Source organism: Actinia tenebrosa, unplaced genomic scaffold, assembly GCF_029948245.1.
Source record: "Actinia tenebrosa isolate PJP-AT-01 unplaced genomic scaffold, QUT_ActTen_1.0 PGA_scaffold3__52_contigs__length_22856419, whole genome shotgun sequence".
Taxonomy (NCBI): Eukaryota; Metazoa; Cnidaria; class Anthozoa; order Actiniaria; family Actiniidae; genus Actinia; species Actinia tenebrosa.
This window is the reverse complement of record NW_028292580.1, coordinates 11,468,650-11,495,354: the sequence shown is the minus strand read 5'-3', so window position 1 is coordinate 11,495,354 and position 26,705 is coordinate 11,468,650. Positions and strand designations below refer to the sequence as shown.

General features: G+C 36.9%; 5 protein-coding genes and 1 pseudogene across 5 annotated transcripts; 4 read left to right on the top strand and 2 right to left on the bottom strand.

The window, feature by feature from the left end:
- The first annotated feature begins 4,658 nt into the window (after positions 1-4,658).
- On the top strand, positions 4,659-7,574 carry LOC148908617 (uncharacterized). The gene is made up of 2 exons (XM_089034799.1): positions 4,659-5,502; positions 5,998-7,574. The coding sequence occupies exons 1-2, from the start codon at positions 4,919-4,921 to the stop codon at positions 7,304-7,306; spliced, it is 1,893 nt and encodes a 630-aa protein (XP_088890925.1). The 5' UTR covers positions 4,659-4,918; the 3' UTR covers positions 7,307-7,574.
- A 303-nt stretch (positions 7,575-7,877) lies between these two features.
- Positions 7,878-9,566, bottom strand: LOC148908616 (uncharacterized). The gene has a single exon (XM_089035929.1). The coding sequence runs from the start codon at positions 9,564-9,566 to the stop codon at positions 7,878-7,880; it is 1,689 nt and encodes a 562-aa protein (XP_088892055.1).
- A 1,296-nt stretch (positions 9,567-10,862) lies between these two features.
- LOC116287600 (uncharacterized) lies at positions 10,863-12,495 on the top strand. The gene has a single exon (XM_031694288.2). The coding sequence runs from the start codon at positions 10,942-10,944 to the stop codon at positions 12,493-12,495; it is 1,554 nt and encodes a 517-aa protein (XP_031550148.2). The 5' UTR covers positions 10,863-10,941.
- A 725-nt stretch (positions 12,496-13,220) lies between these two features.
- On the bottom strand, positions 13,221-15,018 carry LOC116293463 (uncharacterized). The gene has a single exon (XM_031700888.2). The coding sequence runs from the start codon at positions 14,841-14,843 to the stop codon at positions 13,221-13,223; it is 1,623 nt and encodes a 540-aa protein (XP_031556748.2). The 5' UTR covers positions 14,844-15,018.
- A 2,775-nt stretch (positions 15,019-17,793) lies between these two features.
- Positions 17,794-18,249, top strand: LOC148908615 (uncharacterized; annotated as a pseudogene).
- A 2,403-nt stretch (positions 18,250-20,652) lies between these two features.
- LOC148908614 (uncharacterized) lies at positions 20,653-22,398 on the top strand. The gene is made up of 3 exons (XM_089035927.1): positions 20,653-20,803; positions 21,107-21,216; positions 21,795-22,398. Exons 1-3 carry the CDS (start codon positions 20,653-20,655, stop codon positions 22,218-22,220), a joined length of 687 nt encoding a protein of 228 aa, XP_088892053.1. The 3' UTR covers positions 22,221-22,398.
- Positions 22,399-26,705: the final 4,307 nt, after the last annotated feature.

The window sequence follows — 26,705 nt, the reverse complement described above, 5'->3', positions numbered from 1 at the left end:
TTCTTACGACGGATTTTCTTGAAAGACCATCAAGATTTTCTTCGAGGGCGCGTATCTCTTGATGAAAAGTTTGCCACTGAACGTGTCGTAAAATCTCTTTTTCTGCATCTTGCATTTCCTTCAAGGAGATTGGTGTATTTGACTTGGGAGAGATTTCTCTTGTGCGTGCGATCTCTTTGTGTTCTGCTTGAAGAGCTTTCTTGATATTCTGGAAATATCTTAGTATATAGTCTACAACTTCCGCGTCTGTGTTGTATCAGAATTTACAATCACTTACCTTCGGCTTGTGTTGTAAATTCTGATACAACATGGCCACTCATGTTGTAAACACTACAAATATTTCAGATACTACAGCACTCTGATTGGCTGGCAACGGTGTTTATGTCAGAGGACAGAGACATGCTCAGGAAAATATTGTACAAAAGCTTGAAAAAATATTTTATAACTTATAATGTATATACAGTGATATAAACACTCTGGGAGCTGTAGAGCACATGAGAAGTCAAAGAAACACTTGGCTACGCCTGTGTTTCTCTACAACTTCAATATAACTTGTCTTGGAAAATATTTAAGGTATTAACACCCCCTCCCCCCTGCCCCCCCCCCCCCCCCCCACTAAGAATGTTATCATGGGTTTGGTTGACAGCCATGCAACCTTCTCATTAAAAAAATCCTGGATCTGTCCCTGGATTGGACTTTTAAGAGGAAGTTAGCTCTGAAGAATATTCATGCTCATTATAATCATCATAACTTATATTATCGTCATCATCAGTACAACTTGTAGCACCATTACCAGCATTTATCATCATCATACATCATGAGTATTAATATTTGATATATGTATCATAAAAAATCTATCAATATAATGAAACAAAGTCAAAATGTATATATTATTTATCATCAGTATTATGATCATCATCGATATCAGTCAGTATCAAAACAAAATAACCTATTAGTATAATATAATCATTATCATCATCATTAATTAATATAATTTTTGTGCATTAAATTCAACTAATTATCTGTAATTATTATCCCTTAAAGAGTAAGAATATTGGTGATGGCCTGATGAAGCAACTTTGGCATGGTAAGAAGCTGTAGAGCTGCACGAGATCTAGCACTCTTGTCAAAATGGTGGAAATAATACAGTGAGCCATGTTCAGTTTTAATAATATTCTTGCCATAAATCTTATGGGGTTGTGGCAGCAATTTGTAGATGAGACTATCATCCGTTGACTCTTCAGCCAGATCTAGCCAGAGGCCACCAATTGTGCCACCTGGGCTAATGTTCTCAATTTTTCTGATTTTCTCGTCAGTGTAGAAAAGCCAAAAGCGTTGGTTTTCGTGCTTTCCTGTATACGTTGGAAGAATGATGCCTGGCATTTGGGGCTCTTCAATGACCATATTACTCCCAATGGCTAACCACGCATCACAGGTGAAGAAACTCCTGCAGGATGCATAGAGTGTGAGGCGTAGATCTTGACTGAGGATTGAATTTACAACCTCAACATCGTCCTCATTAATGGGAGTGTTTTTTGAAGCTGATTTTGCTTTCTCTTCTCCTACCACAGCTGACAGTGTGGAAAATATGAGGCCTTGATTAGGAGGCAACACATCATCTTCTTGCATAGTGGTCGTGGCATTTTCGGCCAAAGTACTATCATCTGCAGGAGTATTTCTTGAACTAGGCAAGATTTCAAAAATTATTTTATCTCTGGCAGCCAGTATGCGATGTATTTGCTTTTTCCCATAACTGGATGGTTTCTTGAATTCTATGCCATGGGGAAGGTTTTTTTTACACTGAAACCACCCTTTTCATATGGGACTCTCGAGCTCTTTCCCATTGCTTTGCCTAAAATTTTGTATACAAAGGAATATATTAACTAAAGTTATATATATCCTATGTAATAAAAAATTATAAAAGTATATATATAATGATGTGTGATATTTCCAAAATATATTTGCAAAAGTTGTATTAAAATTTTATTATTGACCAATATTATACTAATGAGGTTTATGTTATTGTATTAAAATGGACATTTTGTTATTATGGTTAAGTTAAATTTCATAGGTTGAATTCATCAGCTTTTACTTTTCAATTTAAAGAAAAAAATTCAATTGTGAGCAATTAGCTAAGAGTTGATATTTGTTAGTAAGAATATTCTTTTGGCGAGTAATGAATTTATGAAACAAAATAAAGAGTTCAACTTCAACTTCAGTATTATATATATTAATTTATATATAATATAATAATTATAAAAATTAGAATTTTGAAAAGTCATTTGTTATTGTTTGTCATATTTATTTTTCAACTTACTTTATTTTTCATTGAACAGCTCTTGCACATCTTTATATGTGTAGTGCTTGAATTCAACAGCTGTTAACAAAAATTATTGTAACTTAAATGAAAAAATCAGTAATTGAAAACTGTTAGTTAATTGATTTCTATAATACATTGATTGATTACTGCAGCACGGTTCAATCTCTGACACCCAACTGTAATTAATTAATTTTTCAAAATGGCAAAATAAAACGGTCATCATCATGAAATCTTCATCAACTGCCTTATTTTACCTAAAAAAATACTATTACAATAAATCCTTGTTATATTTCATCTACCTGGACTTACATTCAAAATGTAAAAGCTCCCCCTAAATAACAACTTGAGGACTGTTCATAAAGTAAATAAAAAGTACAGGAGGTGTGTGTGTGTATGTGTTTTAGGGGGGGGGGGGGGGGGACTGGACAAAACAAAATTTCCAGTGAACAATTTTTACTAGCCTGACCTTTAGTGCATGAATGATTATAAAGAAATATGAATAAACAAAATGGAAACATTTCTTTCATAAATATACATATATATTGTGATATCATAGTTTTGTAACATATTGTGCTGCAGTTTACAAAACTCAATTACCTGTGCCAGCATCTTTTTTTTATGCTCACTTATTAACTTTTTCCTGGTTTCTTCATCTATTTTGTCAATACTTGGGTGTTTGTATTCTGTTGCCAAAACCTGGAATTTCTCAGACTCTTGGGGAGAGAAACTTTTCCAGGCTTCTCCCGCTAGGCGGTATTTCTCGTCATTTGAGACACCTTTACACTGGCCTTTGGGGAAAAAAAAAAAGATGAATGGAAAAATGAAAAAATAATGGGTGAATAGCAAGGGATCGGAAATGATGTGAAAATACGCAAAATGCAGCGTTCTGAATGCAGGGAGGGGGGAGAGGGGAGCATATAAATTCGTGCAGTTTTATATTTTACAATACTTTTTTTCTTTAATTCTTGCAATATTGTTCAAATATAAATCTAATTTCCTTATCACTTTAAAAGTTACTAAAAGACAAATTTCAGCTTTTAATCTTTTAAGCTTTATTTAAGTCATTGACCTCTGTAGGATAGGACTGATGACTCTGATCCACTTTCCCACTTCTAAATATTGCTAGTTTTTATCCTTTAATATTGTTTGTAGGTGGCGTTGATTGTACCACTTCCCCGAGCGAAAAAACTCCGAACAAAATACGTTATAAGACGACGGCCCACGTTTGAAAGAACGAAGCTTTGCTTTCTTTGAAAAGCTGCTTTCTTCTTGCTGGTCCGTAGACGACGTAGCTGTCTTTTCTGTTTCTCGTTGGAAATCCACTTCTGTCAGGCATGAAAATAATTTGAAATCTTCTTCAAAAAGTTTAAGAAATTCTTGCAATAGGAAGAAAAAGCAATAAAATTATTGTATACCTAAACTCTCTCTTCGCTGAGGCCAGTTTCTTGCGCGGCTTTTTGGATGACAGGACTAACTAGGGTGTATGTATCCTCCAGGAATGAATACTAATGATTGTTGTAGACACTGATAAACTCTGTAAAAATCATTTCTTGAGCAATAAACTTAATATCTGCATGGCATTATAACCCTTCTCCACCCTGGCCAAGGAAAACTGATATCTTCTTTTCCAATTATTTCGCTGTGTGCAAAACAATGAAACTAACTAACTGCAATTGACACTGAATTTTTAAACTCGCGATTTCAATCAGTTACTATAATTTAGTGAACTTACCAAAAAAATGTTATATCATCCTCCTTGTTTTCTGATATACTCGTAAAGTGATCAGAAACGTGTTTCGGGGAATTACCAATAATACGGCTTTCTTCGTCGTGGACTGCAAACGCGATGTCGTCGACTTTATTGTTCAATTCACTCATGCATTTATAAATATGACCGATACCAACGTGTGTTGTACTGTAAGCATGCCTGCTTTTCAGAACTGCTCTCTGTATTACTATCTTAGGCATTTTAAACTTCGAAGAAACACCACTGAAGCCTGTTTACAGTGTACTGTAGCCTGCGTATAATGGTTTACTGAGAAATGAAATCAACATAAGTACCCGTCACGCCTAATCAGGGCAGCAAATTTCCAGACAGTGACCGATTTGTTATCACACGAGTTTCACGATGGCCGTTTCAAGTGAAGTTCGTGAATGGCTGTGCTCCATCTCGAATGGAGTAGATTTGGATTGTCTCGCACCACTATTCGAAAGCTGTGGCTTTTGAACAAAAAACTCCTTGAAATACTTAGAGAAAAATGATCTTGAGGTTATTATAAACTCGCCTCAAAGACTATTGTTGGCTGAGAAGCAAATCATTGAGAAGGAGTTGGACAGGTTGAATATTCAGGATGTCTAATAACGCTGCTTGGAAGAAGTTAGAGTCTTCCATGAAGGAAAAAAGAACAGGGTACAACGTTTAAGTGCCGAAGTTTCAGGTGCAGCACATAGTATTCGCGGATGGAACCCCGCGAATACTTGAGTTTCGTATTCTCGGTACAAGACTCAGCGCCAGTCTCCTGCTCGGTCACTTGAGCACTGAAACGAGACTAATACAGCAATACATTTCCCTGTGTTTACAGTTTCCACGTGTGTGACATGTCTTCAAACGATCGTTTTTCTACTTTAAATCAGTTTAAATCTATCCAAGACCTTAGAAATCTGAAAGTTAATGAGTTAAAGACTATTCTCAAGAATTTCGGTGAGCCGATCGGCGGAAAAAAGGAAGATTTAGCTCTTCGTTGCTTTGTTCTTGTTGAACGATCTAAAGGGTCCAAATCCCCCAACACTTCACCTGGCGAAGCTCTTGCACCACCTGTTACTAGTAATACGACGGACTTAACATACGAGATTATTATAAGAGAAGCAACTGGTTTGATATGGAAGAAAGATCTACGAGAATTACCGACATTTTCCTTCGTACAGCTCTATGATTATCTTGTGAAAAAGACGTCTAAGTACAGCGAGCTTGACGTGTGTACTGGAGGCTACAAGCAGCTAAGAGCATTCCAATTCTTTAAAGAAGGACATATTAAAGATTTACAACTATGCAACAAAGGCAGCCTTGTTTATTTAAAATCAGAGGTTCTTGCTTCAATGAAATCTGAAAAGTATAAGTCAATACTAGTGTTTGACAAGACAGGAAATGACATTGTAAGAGCTGCGTGCAAGTGTACTGCCGGGTAAGTTTCAAATATTTGAAATTAGACTAAACGTTTTTCCACAATACCTCTATCACACCAATTTATATAATTGATAATGTCTCCCAAGCAACATAGATACATAAGACCTGGCATCTTCACAACTAAATTAACCTTCGTGTACAAAACAAACTATGACATTATTAGATTTTTTTTCTAGGTTTACAATAATTCCTTTTTGGCATTTTAATACTTTTTATTTTACAACTTAATATTTGTATACAGGTGTAAAAATTTAATAATTTAATTTTTAATCTAAATCTTTGAAAGTCAATAAATTACACTACTAAAATTACTAACTAAATAAGTGTGCCTATTATTCAAGTATTGTAAGATGTTTTTTTTTAATTGATGGCTTTATTTATTTATTTTTCTTGTAAACTTTTAAGTTTTTAAAAATCAATTATTATAATTTATATGATTCCACAATAGCCAGTGAACTATAGGAATAATTGGGAAAATGTTCTTATTTATTAGGAGAGGACCAAATGGATTTGGAAGATGCAACCATATTGGAGGCATCATATTTGCCATAGAGGATTTCAGCCGTAATGGTCTTCAGTCTAACACTGAGCCAGTTTCTTGCACTTCACGTCTCTGTGGGTGGAATGTGCCCAGGAACATGAAAACTGATCCCAAGCCTGTGGATGAGATAATCATTCAAAAAATCAAGTATGGGAAAGATACTAGAGCAAACGCTAAAAGCTCATTGTATGATCCAAGAGCCCCATCAGACAGACATGCAGACATTGAAGCTACCAAAATACTAGGAGAGAAATTGTCCTCTTGTTTACAAAGCAGCATCTATTTCATTGCTCACAATATCAAGTCAACTGTTCATTTAGAATCAAACACAGTCGAAATTGACAGTATGAATGAGTCCATTCCAGAAAATGCTACTGAAATAGATGAGCTTCTAGATGCTAGTGAAAATGTCCCCTTCAATGATGAGTATGATATCAGCACCAAAGCTTTCAAAAATATTATTGATTGCTATGTTCAAGCACAGGAAATAAGTGATGAAGAAGTAAAGAGAATTGAGAGGGAAACTAAAGGGCAAAGTGAAAATAATGCATGGAAAAAGCTCAAAGAAACTGTGCTTACTGCTTCAAACTTCAAGAAGGCTGCCCGTAGAACAAAAGCACCAGATACTCTGCTGAAGGACATAATGTATATTGATAATAACAACAGCCAAAAAATTATTTCTTCTCTCCAGTATGGTCTACATCATGAGAATGATGCTGTGAGCTGCTATGTGGCTTTACATCATGCAACAGGCAATACTAACCTGAGAGTTATAGAGGTTGGTACACAGATATCAAAACAAACACCAGGTCTAGGAGCTAGTTTGGACAGACTGGTACACGATCCCTCCTCAACAGATGGAATATTAGGAGGACTAGAGATTAAATGTCCATATTCAAAACGTGGGCAGACTGTTGAACAAGCATGTAGTGATAAAGAATTTTACATTACTCTTATCAATGGAAATCCTGTTCTGAAAAAGGGACATGAATATTATTATCAAGTACAAGGACAAATGTATGTGTGTAACCTACCATGGGTGGATTTTCTTGTCTGGTTTGGCAATGATGTCATAGCTATTCAAAGAGTCAGGTTTGACCATGAATGGTGGGATAAAGAAGCAATGCCAGCTTTGATGTATTTTTACAAGAGAGCATTTTTACCTGAGGTTTTCACTCGACGAGTGAAAAGAGGATTGCCCCTGTACAAGCATGGTGGCTGGCTTACTCATAAACAGTACAAAAAATTAAGGTCATCGTGATTTTATGTTAATCATTTAACAAGTGACACTTAATTTAATATCATGCATATTTGGCCTGTGAAATAATTACTAAATAATACTCTCGAGTAGTGCACTCTTATTTCATAGTTGTCCATTTTTCATAGCTGTTAAATAGTATTAACTGTCACATTGGTTTTTAAAAACAATTACATATTTAATATCCTTTTAGAGGCATTTTAGTTAACTTTTGGATGATATAGACATTAAAATGTTGCTGTTCATTCTACTGTGCATTCAAACTGATGCTAACATTATTAAGTAAAAATCATGTAAAACAATGTATCAGTAAGTTGTTCAACTTTTTGGATAATATATTATATAATTTTGATGCTATTTTACATTCATTACATTACACCATTCATCATTTGTATAATAACAGTCCTTCTAGAGACACTTAAATTATTGTTGATTCAACAAATAGTACTTTAAACAGAAATACATTTTACTGTCTATAATTATTTTCCGTAGACAAACAAAAAGTGCAAATCATGCCAAAAATAATAAATGTTCAAATCAAATTAAAATCAAATTTATGTAAACAATGAAAAGGTTAATATTGTTGCTGCTTTTCTGGCTCGAGGAGTGGTGGGAGGAAATTGGTTAAATAACTACAGACTGTAAAAATCTGGTCCGCAACATGAGCCAGACTTAGAGGGAGAACACCATCAAGTATGTGGTAATTCTTGATTCTTCCTATTGCTCGCTCAACATGGATGCGAACTGAAGCAATCCTGGCTGTATCTTCAATTTCTTTTGCTGTCAGTTGATCTCTTGTGCCCTTGAATGGAGGCAAATTCAGGTCAACTCTAGGAGGAAGGATATCCTTTATATCAAACCCTCTGTCTGCCATGATATTGTCTCCATAATCAAGTAGTTCAAGTATGCCAGATTCTTTAGTAATAGCTTTATCAGATACTCTTCCTCCCCAGAGCTTGGACACAAAAGTAACTTGGCCAGTTGGTGATATTGCAACAAGTACTTTGAAAGTGTTATGGTGTTTGTAATTTGACCAAGACTGTGATTGAGCTTTAAGTGATGATGGGACTTGAACAAACACTTCTGTACAATCGATGATGACTCTTGTATTGGGGTAGTGTGCAAACTGGATGGGTAGATTTTCCAAAACCTCAGATTGTGTGGGGAAAGGAAATAGCAGCTTTAGTTCTAAATATAAGAAATTAATCCAAGTCGTGAAAATCTTAGAAAAGTGTCCTGGTGTTATATCAAATCTATCTGCCAAATCTTTAACAAATAGTCCAACCCTTAGACGTACTAATACCATCCAGAATTCTTGCAGCCCTGAATGGCGTCGTTTAGGGCCGGGCTTCTTTCCTTTCTCTTGGTATGCTTTAGTGTCAGGAGCAAGCTGTCCATTCCAGTACTGTAGCTTTCCAACTTTTGGTTCGAGGTACTCATACACCGCCACCAAAGCATTGTAATTAGGGAACCCCGTATAAAATAGAATGGCACTGTCATCATCCTTGAATTTTTCAATGCTGAATTTCTTTCTTTCATACTCCTCCAGCTGTTTTTTCAGAACACCTACTTGAGACTGAAGATCATGAATGATAGCAGTTTGTTTTTCCAATTTGTCTTCTATTTTTTTGATATAGTCCTCCTGCTCACCAAATGTATCTCTTTTGCTGGCAAAGGAGAAAGAGTAACTGTGCTCTTGAGTGGAGTTAGTCTCAGGTGAATCACTTTCAATTTCTGTTTGAACTGCTTTTTTTTGATAACGAGGTTTGATTGGTCCGACTACAGTGGGTTCGACAACATGCATGTTAGAGTTTTCACTACTAACAGTTACGACATTCGCAGCATCTTCTATTTCCATTTCATCCAAGTTTACATCAGTCTTTGTAGACACCGACAGTGATTCAGTCGTGACGGATGGTTCGGGATTGTTTGTTTGCCTTACTAAAACACGTCGCTGAGGCTTGACTTCACTCGATTTCCAAGGGAAAATCGAAGGTTCTGCTCCTTCTCTCAAACGGCTTCGTGTACCTCCGTGAGGCCTGTAAATGTCTTCCTTTCGGAAATGTTCTTCGCAAATTAAAGTCAGATTATTGACTGAAAAACCATCTCTTCCGTGCTGCCTTTTAATCAGGTTGCACCAACGATCTCTTTGCGGATTTTTTTGTGGAAACTTGAACAAACTCAGCCCCGACGTTCCGCCATCTTTGGAATATTGAGCATTCGAACAGCCATAACATGCACATTCTCTGCCAAAACTCGACATTTTTCGCTTCTTTTTGTGTTCCATTGCCTTCTTCTACTGATCAATCCAGATAAAGAAGGTCTTTGTGTATTATTTTGACGATAAAATCGATCGACGATCGTTTTTAAGAAATAGACTTCAAGTTTTCGCACTGTTATTTTGTATTGCTATAAGCATTACGCTGTATTAGCCTCGTTTCGACGTCAATTGACTGCGCCTGTAAGCATTGCTCAGCGGTCTTCGAAATGGACGTCGAGAATTCGAAAAGGGAGTATTCGTACTGTATGAATTCGAAGAGTTTACACTTGAAAACATTAAAGAAGCATGCTTACAGCATTTTGGAAGCGTGATGGAAGAAGGAATGGAGGTGATGGAAAGGGATGGAATCTTACTTTGAGATACATATTTTTGCAGCGATAAACTGAATTTTGGTCAGATAATATAGAAGTAAATGGGCAAAAACATTTCATCGTAATATTTGTAAAGCACATTGAGAATCTATAATGCGCTATATAAGAACATATTTATTATTAAAAACAGTAAATATCATTGTTCATAAGTATATTCCTGATATGTTGCTTTGGGAATTGATTGAGAGAAAAAAGATTGGAATCCATGACGTACTGTGCAAGTTTGGTTCCACTACATTAATTTTCTTTTAACTAAATCTGATCAGTAAATTTTCTTTTAGGTAAAGGTATGCCTTTCCGCAATCCTTTGCTTCAATTTCTTCAACATTAGGGATTACTTGCTGGCATTTCAATCGGAATGCAGGTTCAAGGAAGCCCGCAACTTCAAGTACTCCAGAACATTCAGCCACTTTCTGTAGTTGCTCAATAGTAACAGGCAAACTAATACATAGGAATAGAAATGGCCCAAAATAACTAGGACACTTAAATTCACAGTAAATCAATAAACTTATTTATTCTATTTAAATTGTATAAACAATAGCTGTCTTGCTAATGATGCGAAAGATTAAAATTCATAAAACTCTAAGACTAAAAATTGTTTTTGCATCTCAGCACTACATCAAATGCTTATTTATTAAAGAATGTAAACATTATCACATTGATCCATCCCATATTCTTCAGGGAAGCTGTAAATATGCTTTCCTATCCCAGCTGGCAAAGAAGTCTTTCAGTTACTTTCATCCTTGAAGATGTTTACTTCCCTTTGAAACAAAGGAATCATTACACCTTTGTCATAATGGCGGCGGCTGATTTGAGACTGGTGACTAGGGCACGGAGTCGAGGCCACAAAGGCCTCATTTTGTAAACATTACACACATGAAGGCGATATTCCGGTACTTGTGAAAGGTTTTTGAGCGATTTTATTATTTTGAAATACTTTTTTTATGTTATAACTTCAATTTCAAAGTATAATTCAAACATGTACAATGCCAACTCACTGTTGTGTTCCGTTCTGCACCAAGAAAGGCTATCGAGATGACAATGACGGTAAGATCTCTTACTTTATCTTCCCCAAAGACAATAATATCAGAAAGCTTTGGGTTCACGCTATCCGTCGGGAAGAAGGTAAATCTTTTCAAATAGTTTCTTCAACGAAAGTTTGTTCAAGGCATTTCAAGGAGGAAGACCTTAAGAGAACACTTGCTGGCAAGATATGCTTGAAACCCGGAGTGGTGCCTTCGGTGTTTCCCTGGCGTACCTCACCAAGAAAACGTAAACCACCATCGTTAAGATCTCTCAATTTTCCTTCGTGCAGTGCTTCAAATAACGCTGGGGAAGACAGGGATAATATCTTTGTAGAATCTGCCAATATAGAAACGATAGAGAGCGTAAAAGAAGACTTTGAAAAGACGAGAGAAGTTGAAACACAGACGAACTTTGTTGAAGTGAGAGATTTTGAAACCCAGACTGATTTTGAGGATGTGTTGAAATTGGCAAAAGACTACGAAACACAAATCAAACAGCTGGAAACTGAGATAGAGCACATTTCAAAGCAAAAAGATGTTCTGAAAAGTAAGCTTTTTTCGGTGGAAAGATTCAGTCACAAACAATCTTCGATAGCATTTTACACGGGGTTTCCTAACTACGACGTTTTTATGGAAATATTTACATACCTAGACCCTGGTGATAAAGGAGAAAATATCAGATACTATACAAGCACGACTTCTGATGTTTCACCAAATGTGTATGATCAAGAGGAGGAAATCAACGAAAACAAGAGAGGAAGATCAAGACTTCTAAGACCAATTGATGAATATTTTCTTGCCATGTGTCGATTGAGACAAGGTTTTGCTGAAGAGCATATTGGTCACCTATTCCATGTATCTACATCAACAGTAAGTCGGATACTTATATCATGGATAAATTTTATGTACGTGAAGCTTGGTGAAATTAACATTTGGCCTTCGAGAGAGATAATAGATGATACAATGCCAGAGGATTTTAAAGGAAAATACCAATCAAAGAGAGTTATTATTGACTGCACTGAAGTAAGGTGTCAAATGCCCAGCAGCCTTCAACTGAATGGGGAACTTTTTAGTAGCTACAAACACCATACAACCCTCAAAGGTTTAATTGGAATCTCCCCTGGTGGTGCTGTGACTTTTGTAAGTTCCCTGTACACAGGATCAATTTCTGATAGGGAAATTGTTTTTCGTAGTGGTCTTTTAGATTTGCCCTTCAATGACAAAGATTCAATAATGGCTGACAAAGGGTTTACAGTTGAGGACCTGTTACCTTTAGGAGTAACCTTAAACCTCCCCCCTTTCCTTGGTGGTTCTAGCCAAATGGCAGCGGAAGATGTGATTCGAACACAGGAAATTGCTAGCTTAAGGATTCATGTTGAAAGGGTTATTAACAAAATCAAAAATTTTCATATATGGGATGGGGTAATTCCTCTGAACCAGTTGGGGCTTGTCAATCGGATGTGGGCAATATGTGCTCTTCTCTGTAATGCACAATCTAGTATAATTTCAGCTTAATACTTGCATAATCAGCACGTATTGACACCTGCAAGGACACTTTGGAATGAAATAACTACATTTTCATGATGTACATTAAACAATTTATTAATTCAAAATCCTGCAGCTCTTAAGAAACTATTTTAGTATTTTTTTCTATAGTTTCTATAATATTGCATTTTTAAAAATACATGGGTTCGATTCCCGTTGAAGCTTGAAATCATTTTTCACGTCTTCCTTAACAGCGTTCGCTTAGATCGCTCATTCACTGTGATGGTCAACACATCTGTCATTTGTCTTATACAGCTCTACATTGAGTATTAGATTTTGTTTCACAGTGAGTTCAGTACCATTACTCTATTCAATCAATCCAATTAAAATTTTAAGATTATCATCATATAGTTTAGTTACAAATCTGAATTATGATCATGAATTATGTCACCACAATGCATACTTTCTATGATCCTAGTAAATACTTAAAGTGAAAATTATTTATTTGTTGATCAATTTGGAGGGCAAAACAAAAGGGTTTCAATCTCCTGCGAATTGGAACCTATTGTTTTGCCCTCCCAAATTCAGCTGCATTCTGATGGGCTGCAAGGCTGTCTATTAGATATCTATAATCTTGTTCAAGTTTATATTTACATTAAAAAAAAACTATTTTGAACTATTTATTAGTAAAGACATTTATAAGAATGTTGGAATTTAATAATAAAAAGACATCATATACTATAAAACCCACATAACTAGTCTTGTTTGTCAGCTTCAGTAGTTGTCCTGGAGTTAAAATCTTCAGCTGCATACTTGATGAAATGTTGGAAATAGTATGCAGTCAGTTCATCTCTAAGTTTTCCCCAGAATTCTACATCAAAAGGCACTCTCTGAATGTAAATACCCTTCTTCGTGTAGACAATAAAGTCACACCATTGGGCTCCAGTTATTCCCATCTGCCCTTGTACCTGTGCATAGTACGCATGATTTGTTTTAAGTTTGCAAATGTTCTCACCAGTTTTCTCCATGAAAAATTTCGGATCCGAACAGGCATCTAAAGGTGTCACACTTGCTTTAGTCCAAGGACATTTCACCTCAGCCAGCCCAAACCAGTCAGAACATCCAGTGTCAACAATTTTTCCATCAGGAGAGGCACCAAGAACAGGATGTGATTTTGATACAACAAATCCTGAAGGAATAACAGTGACAGGCATTTTCTTTAATTTCATTAATGTCTGATATTCCATCAGGGCTACTGGCTCAAACTTTTTTCCATGTTCAACGTACTTGTTGGTCAGTGCTGGGGGATGTATAATGTTCTTAGCAAAAGTGTCATGGTTCCTTTTACGTCTCCTTATCAAATCAAAGGAGGAGGCTGTAAAGCGGTACTTTCTTTGTCTTTTCCATTCATCACATTCTGCCTGGTTTTTTGTAATTTGTTCAATATGAGATATCTCATCTTCATCCACAAAAAGAAAGTCAAGAAGTGATTGTTCAGTATCATTTAAATCTGGGGCATTCATAGGGTGCTCTTTTACCAATGGAAACCGGGGATAGCTATCAATATTTTGCTGCTGTGTATCGGAGATAACATGGGGTATGGCGCTTATGTCTACATGTGCTGAGAAGTTAGATTCTGTAAATGACAACTGGTAAGAAAGAATGGAACCAGCAGGGCATTTCCCATTTTTCGTGTCCACTAAATTATTGTTCTGTCTGTCACCAGCCATTTGAGAAAAGCCCATGTCTGGAAGTAGTTCTTTTAACCTCATTTTCAGTTTGTTTTCTTTGTCTTGATTGGGAATGGGATTTACCCTTGCTTCAAATAGTAGTGATTTTATTCCTCCTCTTTTGCTGTTAGTTTCCCTGTCTTCCACTTTCGTCTTCTTAACTTGGACATTCATAATCGGTTCTGGTACTATATTGGATCCTCCACCTTTTTTATGCCACTTTTGAAGCTCTGATGTGCATGCCAGTGTGGGAGTTTGGTCACTTTCATGGCACAAATCTCGAGTGGATTTGCAATCATGCACAACAAATTTGCATAATTTTAACATCAGAGCGAGTATGTGGTTGCAGTATCCTACTGTACCAGCTACACACGAACACAAGGCCTTTAAGACATCACCAGTAATGATACAGAGCGCCACTTTTAGGTCATGTGGAGGATCATTCTTTCTAAAACTGTGACAGCATTTAGATTTCACATAAAAACATCGCTGATTATCATTTGTTTCGATGCTATGAAGGTATTCGTCCTCCAAGAAAGTTTTCGCTTTTCTGAAGCTAGTGGGAACACTGTTACATTTTTTGTTTGCGATGTTCTTGCCTGACCTGGTAACGTGGTTGTTCATCTCTGCTCGGATGAACATTGGCATTTTTTGGAGACAAGTTCCCCAATTATTTTCAGGGAATTTCACAAGGACGCGTCTTTCAGCTTCGTCTTCGTTCACAACATGCTTTAAGCGGTGTTGTTTCCGTCTTAAATATAATCTATTGGGATCAGGATCGACAATGTCCTTATCTTTACCGTTCTTGATATATTCCTCGACCCTGAACATAGATAAATGTAAGTATTTTTTTAGAATTTGGCCACGCATCATTTACGAAACTTGCATGTTTGTCAAAACTTTCAAGCTGCTACGTACCTCTTAACAAGCTCCGCTTTTGTTTTTAAACCTTTTGCTGGATCTCCTCGACACTTCAACCAAAATCTCAGATCGGCAATCTTTAATTCAGTTATATTTCTTCCCTCGAGGGAAGCCCCAGGAATATCGTTTTCGGTTAAAATATCAGTAAAGTTTGTAGTATTACTCGTGCTAGACGCCATGATAGTTATGAAGCTAGGCCTTTCTCGCCTCGTTTTCGTGTGACTAGTCACCAGTCTCCGATCATTTTATATGCCATTATCTGCCATTATGACAAAGGTGTATATTCTGTCAATACAAACCAGTACATGAGTAACTAGTGGAAAAAACTTGCACATTGCCCAAAAAATTGACAGTATAGTATAATTTTGAATATAATGTAATGCAGTTGGTTATTTTCAGGTTTTTGCTGTATCAATCCTATGCTCTTGCACCTAACAGAATTGTATTTTTATTGGCACAATGCACATGACAATCCAATAGTCAGCAAATACACCAAATATACAATAGTTTCCAACCTGTCTTGCCATTGTTAGGGTCATCTGTGCTCCTTCGAATCATGCAAATGTTTGTCGAACCACGCTATAGAATATAACGTTGACCCTCATGATTGTCCAAACGCGTTATAGATTGTCAATGATGATGCTAATAGCACTAATGAATTTTCACTTTTGGGTAAATGATTGTCTATAAATGCAATTGTTTGTCATTTGGTGTTATTGAAGTTGAATTTCGCGCACAAGAAAATACATTCCGCGCATATGAATGTACAAACGCGCTATTGATTGTCCATTGGTGCCCATGAATGTACACGCATATTCAAATATCGTTATTGAACGTTGATCCGCGCTAATGATGTTACTTGTGGTGTTGATGAAAGTACATTACACGTTATTGGTGCGGCTATTGGCACAAATGAATGTACATTTTCTGTTAATGAACAGCAAAAGGTGTAAACCATGTAGAGAGAAACTGAAATGAAAGCTCTGCTGAAATCTACAAATGGAGGCTATACATAACCATTTAAATTGAATTTTGATTTAAAAACTGCAAGTCCCTGTAATAATCCATTTACAAATAATACAGCATAGCCCCCTCCACTGTGGGTAATATCAAATAATTATGTCTTGTTATTCCTATGATTTGTTTCTGTCAGCAGTGCAGGCACTAAAAGTGGGACAATTTTTAAAGGTAAAAAGAAAACAATGCATTCTCAATAATTGTAGAATGTAGGTTTGTGGAAGTGCCTTAAGCTTGGATCTATTTTTTTAATTAAAACATTTTTATCAGGATTAACTTCAAGAGCATGATGCTCATCATTGAAGGGAGCCTATGACAAAAGTTCTGGTTCTACCACCCCATACCTCAGAAACAAATGAAATTGTGCCTTGTAGAGTTATTCCAATCAAGACTTTGATGGTGTTGTGATGTTTGTAGGAACTGAATGTTTGTGCTGTAGCAAGTAGGTTTGTAGGTTTCTCGATAAAAATCTCGAAGCAGTCAAATATTACGGTCGTTTTAGTTCCAAAACGGACCTTAAAACAATGTGGCATTGATTGCATCAAGCTTTCACGGTCTGGCCAGTGGATAAATGAATGTCCATAGTTGTCAACCAAGAATGAAATGTTCTAGATACTGTGGGCACTGAGATGTTGAACCTATAAGCTAGGTCTTGGTGTGGTACATCCAATCTTAACTTTATCAAGACCATTACATATTCTTGAAAAGGACTCAGGGTTTGGGAGCGACGGGAAGCAAAGTTCAAACACAAAGTTGAGGATTTCATAAGAGGGAAGGCCAGTATAAAATAGTACTTTATCGTCGCTATTTCTGAAATAATCTTCATTAAAATCGGTGACTTTTTTGTTTGACTTAAATAAATAATCAAATTCGTCTGTCTGTGAAGAGGCATCAAGACTTAATCTTAGGCGTACGTGCCAACCCTTCGGTCTGAGTGCTCATCTCGGCAAAGCTTTTGACCTCAGTCTGCGATGATTTTTCGTTTTCATCAATGTATTGATCCGCGAACGACACATCAATTTCTTCTGTTGTCGAAGATGCAAAAGGGATAATAGAGACTTGAGTCCCTTCATCATTCAACCGAAGTCTTTTCTCTTCGATCGTGGTTTTTGCATCTTCAAGCTTCTTCTTTCTTCTAGCTTTGGCTCTCTCTTTGGACTACTTTCCCCTTGTCTTTGTTGTTACTTTTCGTGTGCCCAAGGTTGAGTGTAGGCACCCAATCAGCATTATATTTATCCCAGAGTTTTGCCGGACGTCCGGAGATAAAATGACGGCTACAAACACGGTCGTGTTTCAGGATTTGTTCCGTCAAGTCATCTCTGCTTATAGCCGCGATCCACTTCGTTCGACGCTTTATTAGAGAGCTTCAGATTTGACGACGAGTACGAGTTTGCATTTTTTTAATTACTGCGCATGCGCGAGAGCGAGACAGCATCACGCCATCTAAGGAATCTCGTCGCCGTCTCCGTGAAGGCAACAAGATTTTCATCAAAAGTCGTCTTCTGCAGTACGAGTTTTGAAATGGTAAGTTATTCTTTATATTGCTGTTTTCTTTGTATTTCTATTTACAGAAGAATACTTCTTTGACCAAACATAAATAAACAAACATTATTTTTTCAATTTTAGATCAAATAAAAGAGGTTTTTAAGCTTATTATACGATGGCTACACCGAAGAAACTTTTCGTGTGGAAAAAGGACACTCCTCCTAAGATTAGTGGTCGTACAAGAGCCGTACAGATTTAAAGTTGGAACCAGAGAAAGGGAGCAGCGTGGAATACCATCGCCGAAGACTTACAAAAGCAAGGATTGAAGGTTACGCAGAGATCTGTAAGGGAAAAGTCCGAAAAGATTCTCAAAGAGCATAAGAAAAGAGAGGAAGAAGAAGCTAAAGCAAGTGGTATTGAAACAGATTACGGTGAGATATATGAAGCTATAACAGCTATAAAGGAGAGAATTGATGAATTCGAGGAGTTGAGAGATGTCGATGACAAAAAGAAGCAGGAAGAGAAGGTGTGAGCTGAAGATATGAGGAAGAAAGCAACAGAAAAACTTGGAGAAACAAAGAGAAGAAAAAGTGATGACACAGACAGCAAAGATGAAGAACCAAATAACTAAGAAATTTGCTATCTTTAATCAGATGTACGTAGCTCACCTGTCGAAGCATGACAAGAGAGTTGGTCAAGTTCAAGGTAGTAATGTAATTGAACTGAATGGAGTGCAATTTGTGATAAAATTGCAATGCTGATGAGAACCAATCAGATTACAGAAATCTCCAGTGATTTCAAGATGGATATAATACAAGATCAGAAGGAAACAACAGGATAAGACTTGCCTTATAACTAACGTGGGCTCCAGAACCATATTTTTGGCCTGCGCCGAGTTAACTAATAAATAATAGATAAATAATAAAGAATATAAAAATAGTTAAATAATAGATTATTACAAAATATTCACCGAAATTCTGTCTCATAAATATGAAATCATCTATACTGTATTTTGTGTCTCAAAAGTTTATCGTCGTTTCGATTTTTTAAAAGTATATTATAAAATAACTGTTATGAATGTCGCGTTCTGATTGGTTTGGAGCACGTGCTTTATGAGAGCACATTGCACGCGCGCGCACTTTCCGTTGCGTCATTCCTATCTATTATTGTACAGTTGTAATTTGTATTTTATAAAAGAAATAAAAGACTTGCTTGCTGTGATGTGTGCAGACATAAAGCACTTGGGGGTTGGCAGAACACTCGAGAAGTGTCGAGAAGCACTAACATTTCTAACACTTGCTCCTAACACTTCTCTCGTGTTCTGCCAACCCCCGCGTGCTTTATGACAGCACACAGCACGCGCGCGCGTTTTCTATTTCTTCAATAGTATTTTTTACCATTTTTAGAAAAAAATCCAGAATCACAATGGACCTAAATCATGATCAAAAGAACATCCAAGGCCGAATCGATAGAAATGAGGAAAGGATAGCATCTTTGACGGCAGAGTTAAGAGAAAGTTTGTGCAGCACGAAGAGCAGAATTGAATGTCTTGAAAAAAGGAGCAAAGATTTAGAAAAGAAAATACAAGACCTGAAAGATGAGAATGAATTGTTGAAGAAACAGCTGCAAGAAATGAAAGATGAGAATAAAACACTGAACTTGAGGATTGAGATGTTAGATGTGAAAATGAACGATGTGAACAAACACTGAAATTGAGGATTGAGAAGTTAGAAACTGAAAATAAAAATCAGAAAGCACGCAAACAGCATACAGACAGTGTGCTTATTATTGGGCAAATTGACAGAGCCATACAAATAAACATGTGCAAGTACGTCCTGAGAGAACACTACAAGGAAAAGACTTTCTACGAATTTAGAGAAATTGAAGAATATATCAAAGTTCTGGAACATGAGGCCCAAGAGGCAGCAAGAAATCGGCTGACGGAAATAAAGGAAAAGATTCATTGGGAACAACGTTTGGTAAATAATCTTAAAATCCTTAAACAAAAAAGAATAGACATTGCTCATCCTGACCTAAGCAGTCAAAATATCCAACAAGCTACAGAATATTTGAAAGAGGAGAATGTTTTGAACAAAGAAATGGGCGACGATGTACACAAACTAAAAAAACTATGGGAAACCTCCGAAGAATTGTTACAGTAAGCATAAATTTTTCGTAAATTAATTCCTTGGATATCAAATAAAATGGCTTCGACCGACTGTGGGGCTGCTCTCTTACCCGTGGCTACGTCACAGGCTTCCCAGTCTCTCAGTTTCAAGTTTCATGCCGAGCTTCCTGTGACGTTTAAATGTGTTTCAATGAATATCGGTAAATGGGTCAACTCGATCACACGCGAATGTTAGTTTGTTAATTTGTCCTCCAGGCTCAAGCTCAACTAACCTCTTTCCATGTAATCACGCTAGCATGACCTTTGGCGAACAATCGCATGCATTTCGATACACTAGACGCTATTTGGATTTCCCACCCTTCCTCCTTATGATAGGTATATATAGGTAAGTATTTCACTGACCAGACCTTCAGTGTGACAGATGCACGGTGAGTTGTGACAGGGTTGCTATGGTACCAGGTCATAGGGATATGCCTGAGGCCCTGACACAAGTCAAAATTTGGAACTTTGTCTTCAAAATACATTGTTGGGTGCGTTTTTTTCCTCGAAAGAAACTGTAAATTTTTGAACTTGTACCGGGAAAACAAGAAAGTTGTGACGTCAAAACTGTGTTTACATACCCTCATGCAAACATGGCTATCAACCAATCACAGCGTACGTACTATTTAATTTATTTTATAATTAAAAGTTGTTCACGATCATAAGTAATCACAATCACATTCCTTAGCTTAAGTCCAACCCCCCTAGAATCCCTACTAAAAGATATCTAAGGGCCAGGTTGGAAAAAAAAGGCTATTGTCTTTATCTGTAATCCCAATAAATGTTTATTTATTTACTCAAAACATCATCAAAACTCATAGCTGATAACTTCAGAATCCCGAAAATCAAAATAAAGGTTACCTACACATGAATAACATTGAAAAATCTTTGTTTTATTTTTATTCTGCAAGTATTAAGACCGAAAGAAACCAGCAAAGAGTAGCTCAAGTGGTTTCTGCTGTGCAGAATGACCATGGAGGAGGTGAAAAGTGCCCTTGGTCACCTGCACAACTTAAAGGTAACAATGATACAAAGGAAATTATAAGAATCACCGGAATGTTTTCAAGGTATCACAAATGACTGCAATGCTGGCCTTGTCCCCTGGGACAAGGGGATGGGAGAGAGACATGGTACATGGCAGGGGCTAGGGATAAGGGGACAGACAGGGAATGTGCAGGGGATAGATAGAGGATACCAGAGACATTACCATGTTGACAGGGGACACTGTAGGCCAGCCCTGGACATCCCTATTGTTGAAGATATGAATTATCAATGAGTTTGAAAAATGTTATATTGCAGTAAGATTATTTATTGTTTAAAGGTGCAGCTGACACTTACTATAAATCTCTCAAAGATGCTAAGATAAGGAAAGACAATGGAAAAGAAGGGGAACATGCAGTAACTTGCAGGCGCCAAGGAAGACAGAGAGATGTAAGTCATTATGAACCAAAAGTTAAGATGACTCATCAGTCATTCTTGATGCACTCTTCCAAGTTTCATACTCATTTGATAAAAACGGTTGTGACTCATTGAAGTCAAGTTTTTCTCATTGAAGAGTGTCATTAATTGCTGATGGGTCATCTTAAATGATGTCAAAGAAATGAATTATTTTAGTGATGACTGCATGGCTTTCAGTGAGGAAGTACTTGCCCATAAGAAAAACAAGTATGAAAAAAATTCAGACAAACTCTTTTTTTTTTACTTAACTCTAATTTTTCAACAGGGTCATTTATTCTTTTATATATTTCTTTTCCAAAACAGGACTGTTTGCAAAATAATTTAGTGTTTGTAAAATGTTGGTTATCCCTCAAAATCCCAATATTTGGTACTCAATTATGAATACACATAGCCACAACACACATACTTTCCCCTCTCTGCAATACACACTTTATTATTTGCTTATAGAAAAGATTCTTAGTGTTTCATCGGATACCCTTCCATGCTCATGGTTATCGTAGACTTATAGATTAAGATGTTTTCTTACCAAAGTTATTTTGCATATTCTTTAGAAATTAGACAGAAGAACAAAGGCATTAGAAATGATGAAATGGTCTGAAGCAAAAAAGAATGTAGTTAGAAAAGTCCTAACTCCAGAATACATGAGTTCAGATGAAAGTGACTGGGGTGAGGATGAAGCTGGACCCATCTTGAAGGGATACTTAACCAAAAAACTGCCTTGGGAGAGATTGCGGCTAACGAAATGCAAGCAGGAACTTGATCTTGCCTACAAAAAGAGCTTGCCTGGTAGGTGTAGAAGCTTGATATTAAAAAGGTCAGCCAATCCTGTAAATTCTTGCAGGCCTAGGCCGACGAACTGTGAAGAATGGGCTGTTAGAACACCAACAGCTACAATAAGCGTTCTTGCTTCAACTCCAGTGCGAGACAATAGTAATTCTAGCATTGATTCTTTGGAACAGTCCGCTATACAAGAGTAATTTTTTCTTCATATTTTTGGAATTTAATGGGCCATTTGCATTGTGACAGCATTTACTAAACCTACCAGAATCCCTTTCACACTTTCTTTTGTTCAGTTCATTAGTACCAATTGTCTTACTATTCTCATGAGGGAATACAAATTTGAATAAGAAAGAAAATTTGTGAAGTATTCTGGTAGTTGTACACACCACAATGCAAACGGCCTATTGATATATTCTCTCAAAGAGCCTATGGCACATCTGACAATTTCCACACTTAAACAATGGAACTGGAACAGCACACCTATCAAAATCTATACTGAAAGGAGTGTCAGAAGTGTCTTAGTAGTCATCTCATTAGACCTGGGTATTATGAAGTAAAACCTTTTACTGCAGATGCATTTGTACAGGGATAGCCTCACAGTTGTGTATAAATATTTAAATTGTCAACAAGAAAGCAAAAATTGTTGAACTTGAAATACATTGAATTTCCACGAGTTCTGGTACTTATGAATATGTTTCATGCATTTAAGGTGAACCCTGCAAGGATACACTATTTTGCTGTGCTTTGCAATGGTCATTTATGAATTCGATACTGGAGTATTGCTTCAATACTTATAAGATGCTAAAATTTGCTAAAAAAAAATTATTATTTTTTGCTTCTTATGCATTTTTATGAATAGTTCCCAGGGTTATTGAAATTAGTATTAGTAAATAGCATTAATATTTTTAAGTATTTAATAATTATTATGATTAATACCATCAACTTTTACTAGAGTGGTTTGCATTAACCCATGAAATACCCTTAAGCGTGTTCTGCTTTATCATGCATAATCTTATTCAATTGTCTTTATTTGACTATTACACTTTAAATAGATGGATCAAAGGTCCCTTTTCCTGTGAAAATGAGATATTTTCTGGGCAAAACACCCAAAACACACTACTGTGATAAGAATGGGAATGTGCAAGAGTGTTCTCCTTTGTATATTGAGAAGGTCAGTGTAAAATTTGCAAGGGTTCCAGGTACATGTATTAAATAGATAGGTGTTTTACAAATTAAATGTGATATGTCTGAACTTTGATTTAGCACTGAATTGTTGTTTAGGTATCATGAGGGTGAACTCAACTGTCCAATTTTTCCAGCTCTTCAATTAACCTTGCTTTCTTCAATTTGTCAATACCTTTCATGCGGATATTGTTGTCATGGCATTTCCTCTTTAAAAGCTTTTTAAGTTGAGAAACAGATTGTTTATTATAATTGTCCTCACTTTGCTGTTGGGTAGGAGCTGGGATTGGGCAGCTAGTACTTTCCATATCTGGGTTGTCTTTTTTCCTTTTTTCAGCACGCTTCTCTCTGATTTCTGAGCCCCAGTACTCTAGATTTATTTTTCTGTGATTCTGTTTGACTCTTTCATGTTTTCTGAGTGTATGCTGGCGTTCTTCTAACAAAAGAATGTCTCTTGTTCCATCCCATTTGTTAGACTTATGAAAAAATATTTTTTTTGCTGTGTCATTCTTCTTCTCAACCCCCTGATCTGTAAATTGTTTTACTGAGTTATATTTAGTAATGAAAGTGGGGATATGGTAGGGAATCATGTGCATGTATGGTGTCACTCTTGGTCTTTCATAGCCAGTTCGTTTACCCCTGAGGGAACAGAAGAGATTGATCCACTCACAACCTTGAGAAAAAATTTTGTCTGCATCACCTGATTTTGGAGTAAATTCTGAAATGATGTTGTAAAGTTTCTCAAAGGAAGTCCAGATTTTTTTTACTGTGTCACAAGTTTCAGGATTGAGAATGCCATCCAGTTTAGAGGGAAGTTCCTTTAAAAGTTTTTTTTTGTCATTTCCTAACAAACTAGTAAAATCTCTGATTTCAGTCACTGCATTATCAGCATTTTTTCCCTCCATATTAGAGCGAATTCGTATATCACACTTTAGCATGCTAATGAGGTCTGCTAATATTCAAATACAGAAACAATAATTAAAAAAGACACGAATTGGAAACACTGCACAACTGTATGACGTTATAGGGAAATTACAACATTTTATATCCATTATTTTATTAACAAAACATGAAAGTTTCAATTCATTCAAATAAATCATTCTACATTTCTTCGACGAATTTCTACAGTTTTTACTTGAAAAGTCTCTCTGTTTAGGGTTTTGTTCCGTTCTGATCACTGATGTATTTGTCTACTTTCAGAAAAAGCTGATTGACATTCTCCATCGTTTTCATAGCTTTTTCGCACATCTTTGCATGTGCGAGGTTAGCTTCTTTCGCTGTGTCTACTTTCCTCTTCTTCTTAGCAGAAGGTTCGATACTCTCGTCTTCGCTAGGAGATGAATCAGCAAAAGGTTCGATACTCTCGTCTTCGATAGGAGATGAATCAGCAAAATTCTGATCCAGCCTTACCTTGAGGGCTTCAGCCCTTCTCTCATCTTGTGGCATTTGGTTTGATTTGAAAATAGAAATTGTTTCTCCGTTCCAATCTCTCCTGACTCGGGGCCATAGGGCTGCTGCATAGCACTTTTTACTATGTTTTGCATGCGTCTGGTCAGGGACTCGTCTGTTTGGGTTAAATACAGGTTAACTACGTGTTGTGGCATGCTTGCTGCTATCTCTCCAATCTTCTGTCGTGCTGTCAAGACAACCTCTTTCCATCCTTTGCTGTTAATAGTGTTGTAATATTCGAGAACAACACTTTTTTCTTTCTTTCCAATTCCGACCCGACTTTTCTTGGAGGGAAATAAAATTCGTAATAAACAGCAAACTAAGTATGGTTGAGGGTTGATATCTAAAGCACCAACACAAAAGTTATATGTTTAGATACTGACCTGGCACGTTTGCTGAAAAATTCATTTATTAGAAATTCGAAAGTAGTCAGCTGAGTGTAAATATGAATCCTCTTGCTCCGTACACAGCAAGCGCAAAATGTAAATTTATAGCGCTCGCGTGATGATTCACGTGCGAATGGCATGAAAAATGCCGTGTTTTATGTTGGAATGCGCATCTTCGCTCAGCAGTTCATGCAGCATGGATGCGCAGCAAGTCCGAGTAGTTCTTTTAAATATAGTCGCCTGGATATTGCTGTTTGTCACCTATATTAGGCCACCGCCTCAACAAAATCTGTCTCCCTTACAACATCGTCTTTTTGAGAATTTTCACGGGGAAGTATATTTCGTGGTATAGATGTGTTTTCTCTTATATCAAGGCAAGCGCACCTCTTCTGGCGGAACACTGGCGAAACCTGTGTCGTTTCTCAGACTTGCGAACGATATCCTCCCAACCTTGCAGAACTTAAGATTAGACGGGCAACCCCGTGTACGCCAGAGGAGACTGAAAATAAACGTAGTTAACCAAGTTCTGCTTGTGATGACGTGGTTACGTAAATATTCTCATATAGACACTTTAACACTGTGGTTTGATATAGACCCTACGTCCGTTATCCGCATTATTTACAGAACGTTACCAGTAATGTGGAGATATTTTCAAAATCAAATCACCTGGCCAATCCTCGCGGAGTGGAGAAATCTAATGGGCAGCTGGCCAGAGTTACCAAATGCCGTCGGTGCTATAGATGCAACCCCGCATGAGATTTATTGCCCTCTGGCGGAGCCTCAACGACCATTTTACAGTGGCCATAGCCACTATCACTGCCTAAACACTCAATTTGTAATGGATAATGAGGGCCATATTCGGTTTCTTCAGGCTGGCTTCTTGGGTAGCACACATGATGCGACTGCTTATAGGTTAATGCAGCCTATAGGGCCCGGTTTAGTCCTAGATTTACCGCCAGGTGTTAAACTGTTGGCCGACAGAGGTTATCCTGATGGAGGAGCTCTACTAACACCTAATCGTGCAGGACAGATGCCTCTGTTAAACCAAAGAGGGAGGAAACGTGCCAGAAAGTTCAACCGAGCTCTATCGAAAAGAAGAGTTAAAATAGAGCATGTGTTTAAAGAGATAAAAACTTTTAAAGCGGTATCTCAGATATGGAGACACCCACGTTGGTTGCTGCCTATCTGTGTTGAATTTACAACATTTTTGGCTGAAAGACGCATACGGTTGTTCCAAAGACTGCACTTAGAACTGCCCATATCCTCTGCACGGGAAAAGTGAAACAAAAGTGTTGATGATAGTGAAAGGAAACTTGAATCGTTGCAGCAAACTTTGGTCTACTCAACAAGCACGTAGTTTAAAACGGGTTGACTTTAATTTGCTTAGTAAATGTTTGAAGGACAAACAATGCCTGTTATGTTTCTATTGTACTGAGCTGAAGTTCGGCACAGAGATTGTGTTCATTTGAAAATATCTAAAGAGATTATTTAACAAATCGATAATTAAAACACTTATTTTGTTAGCATATACATTTATATGATGTTTGGGGTTTGGAATGGTTAAGTTTTGTGGGAGTATTTGCAAGGATATATTTCGTTCGAAAACAGCTCATTTGAATATTAGCAATATTCATTAGCATGTAAAAGTGCGATATACGAATTCGC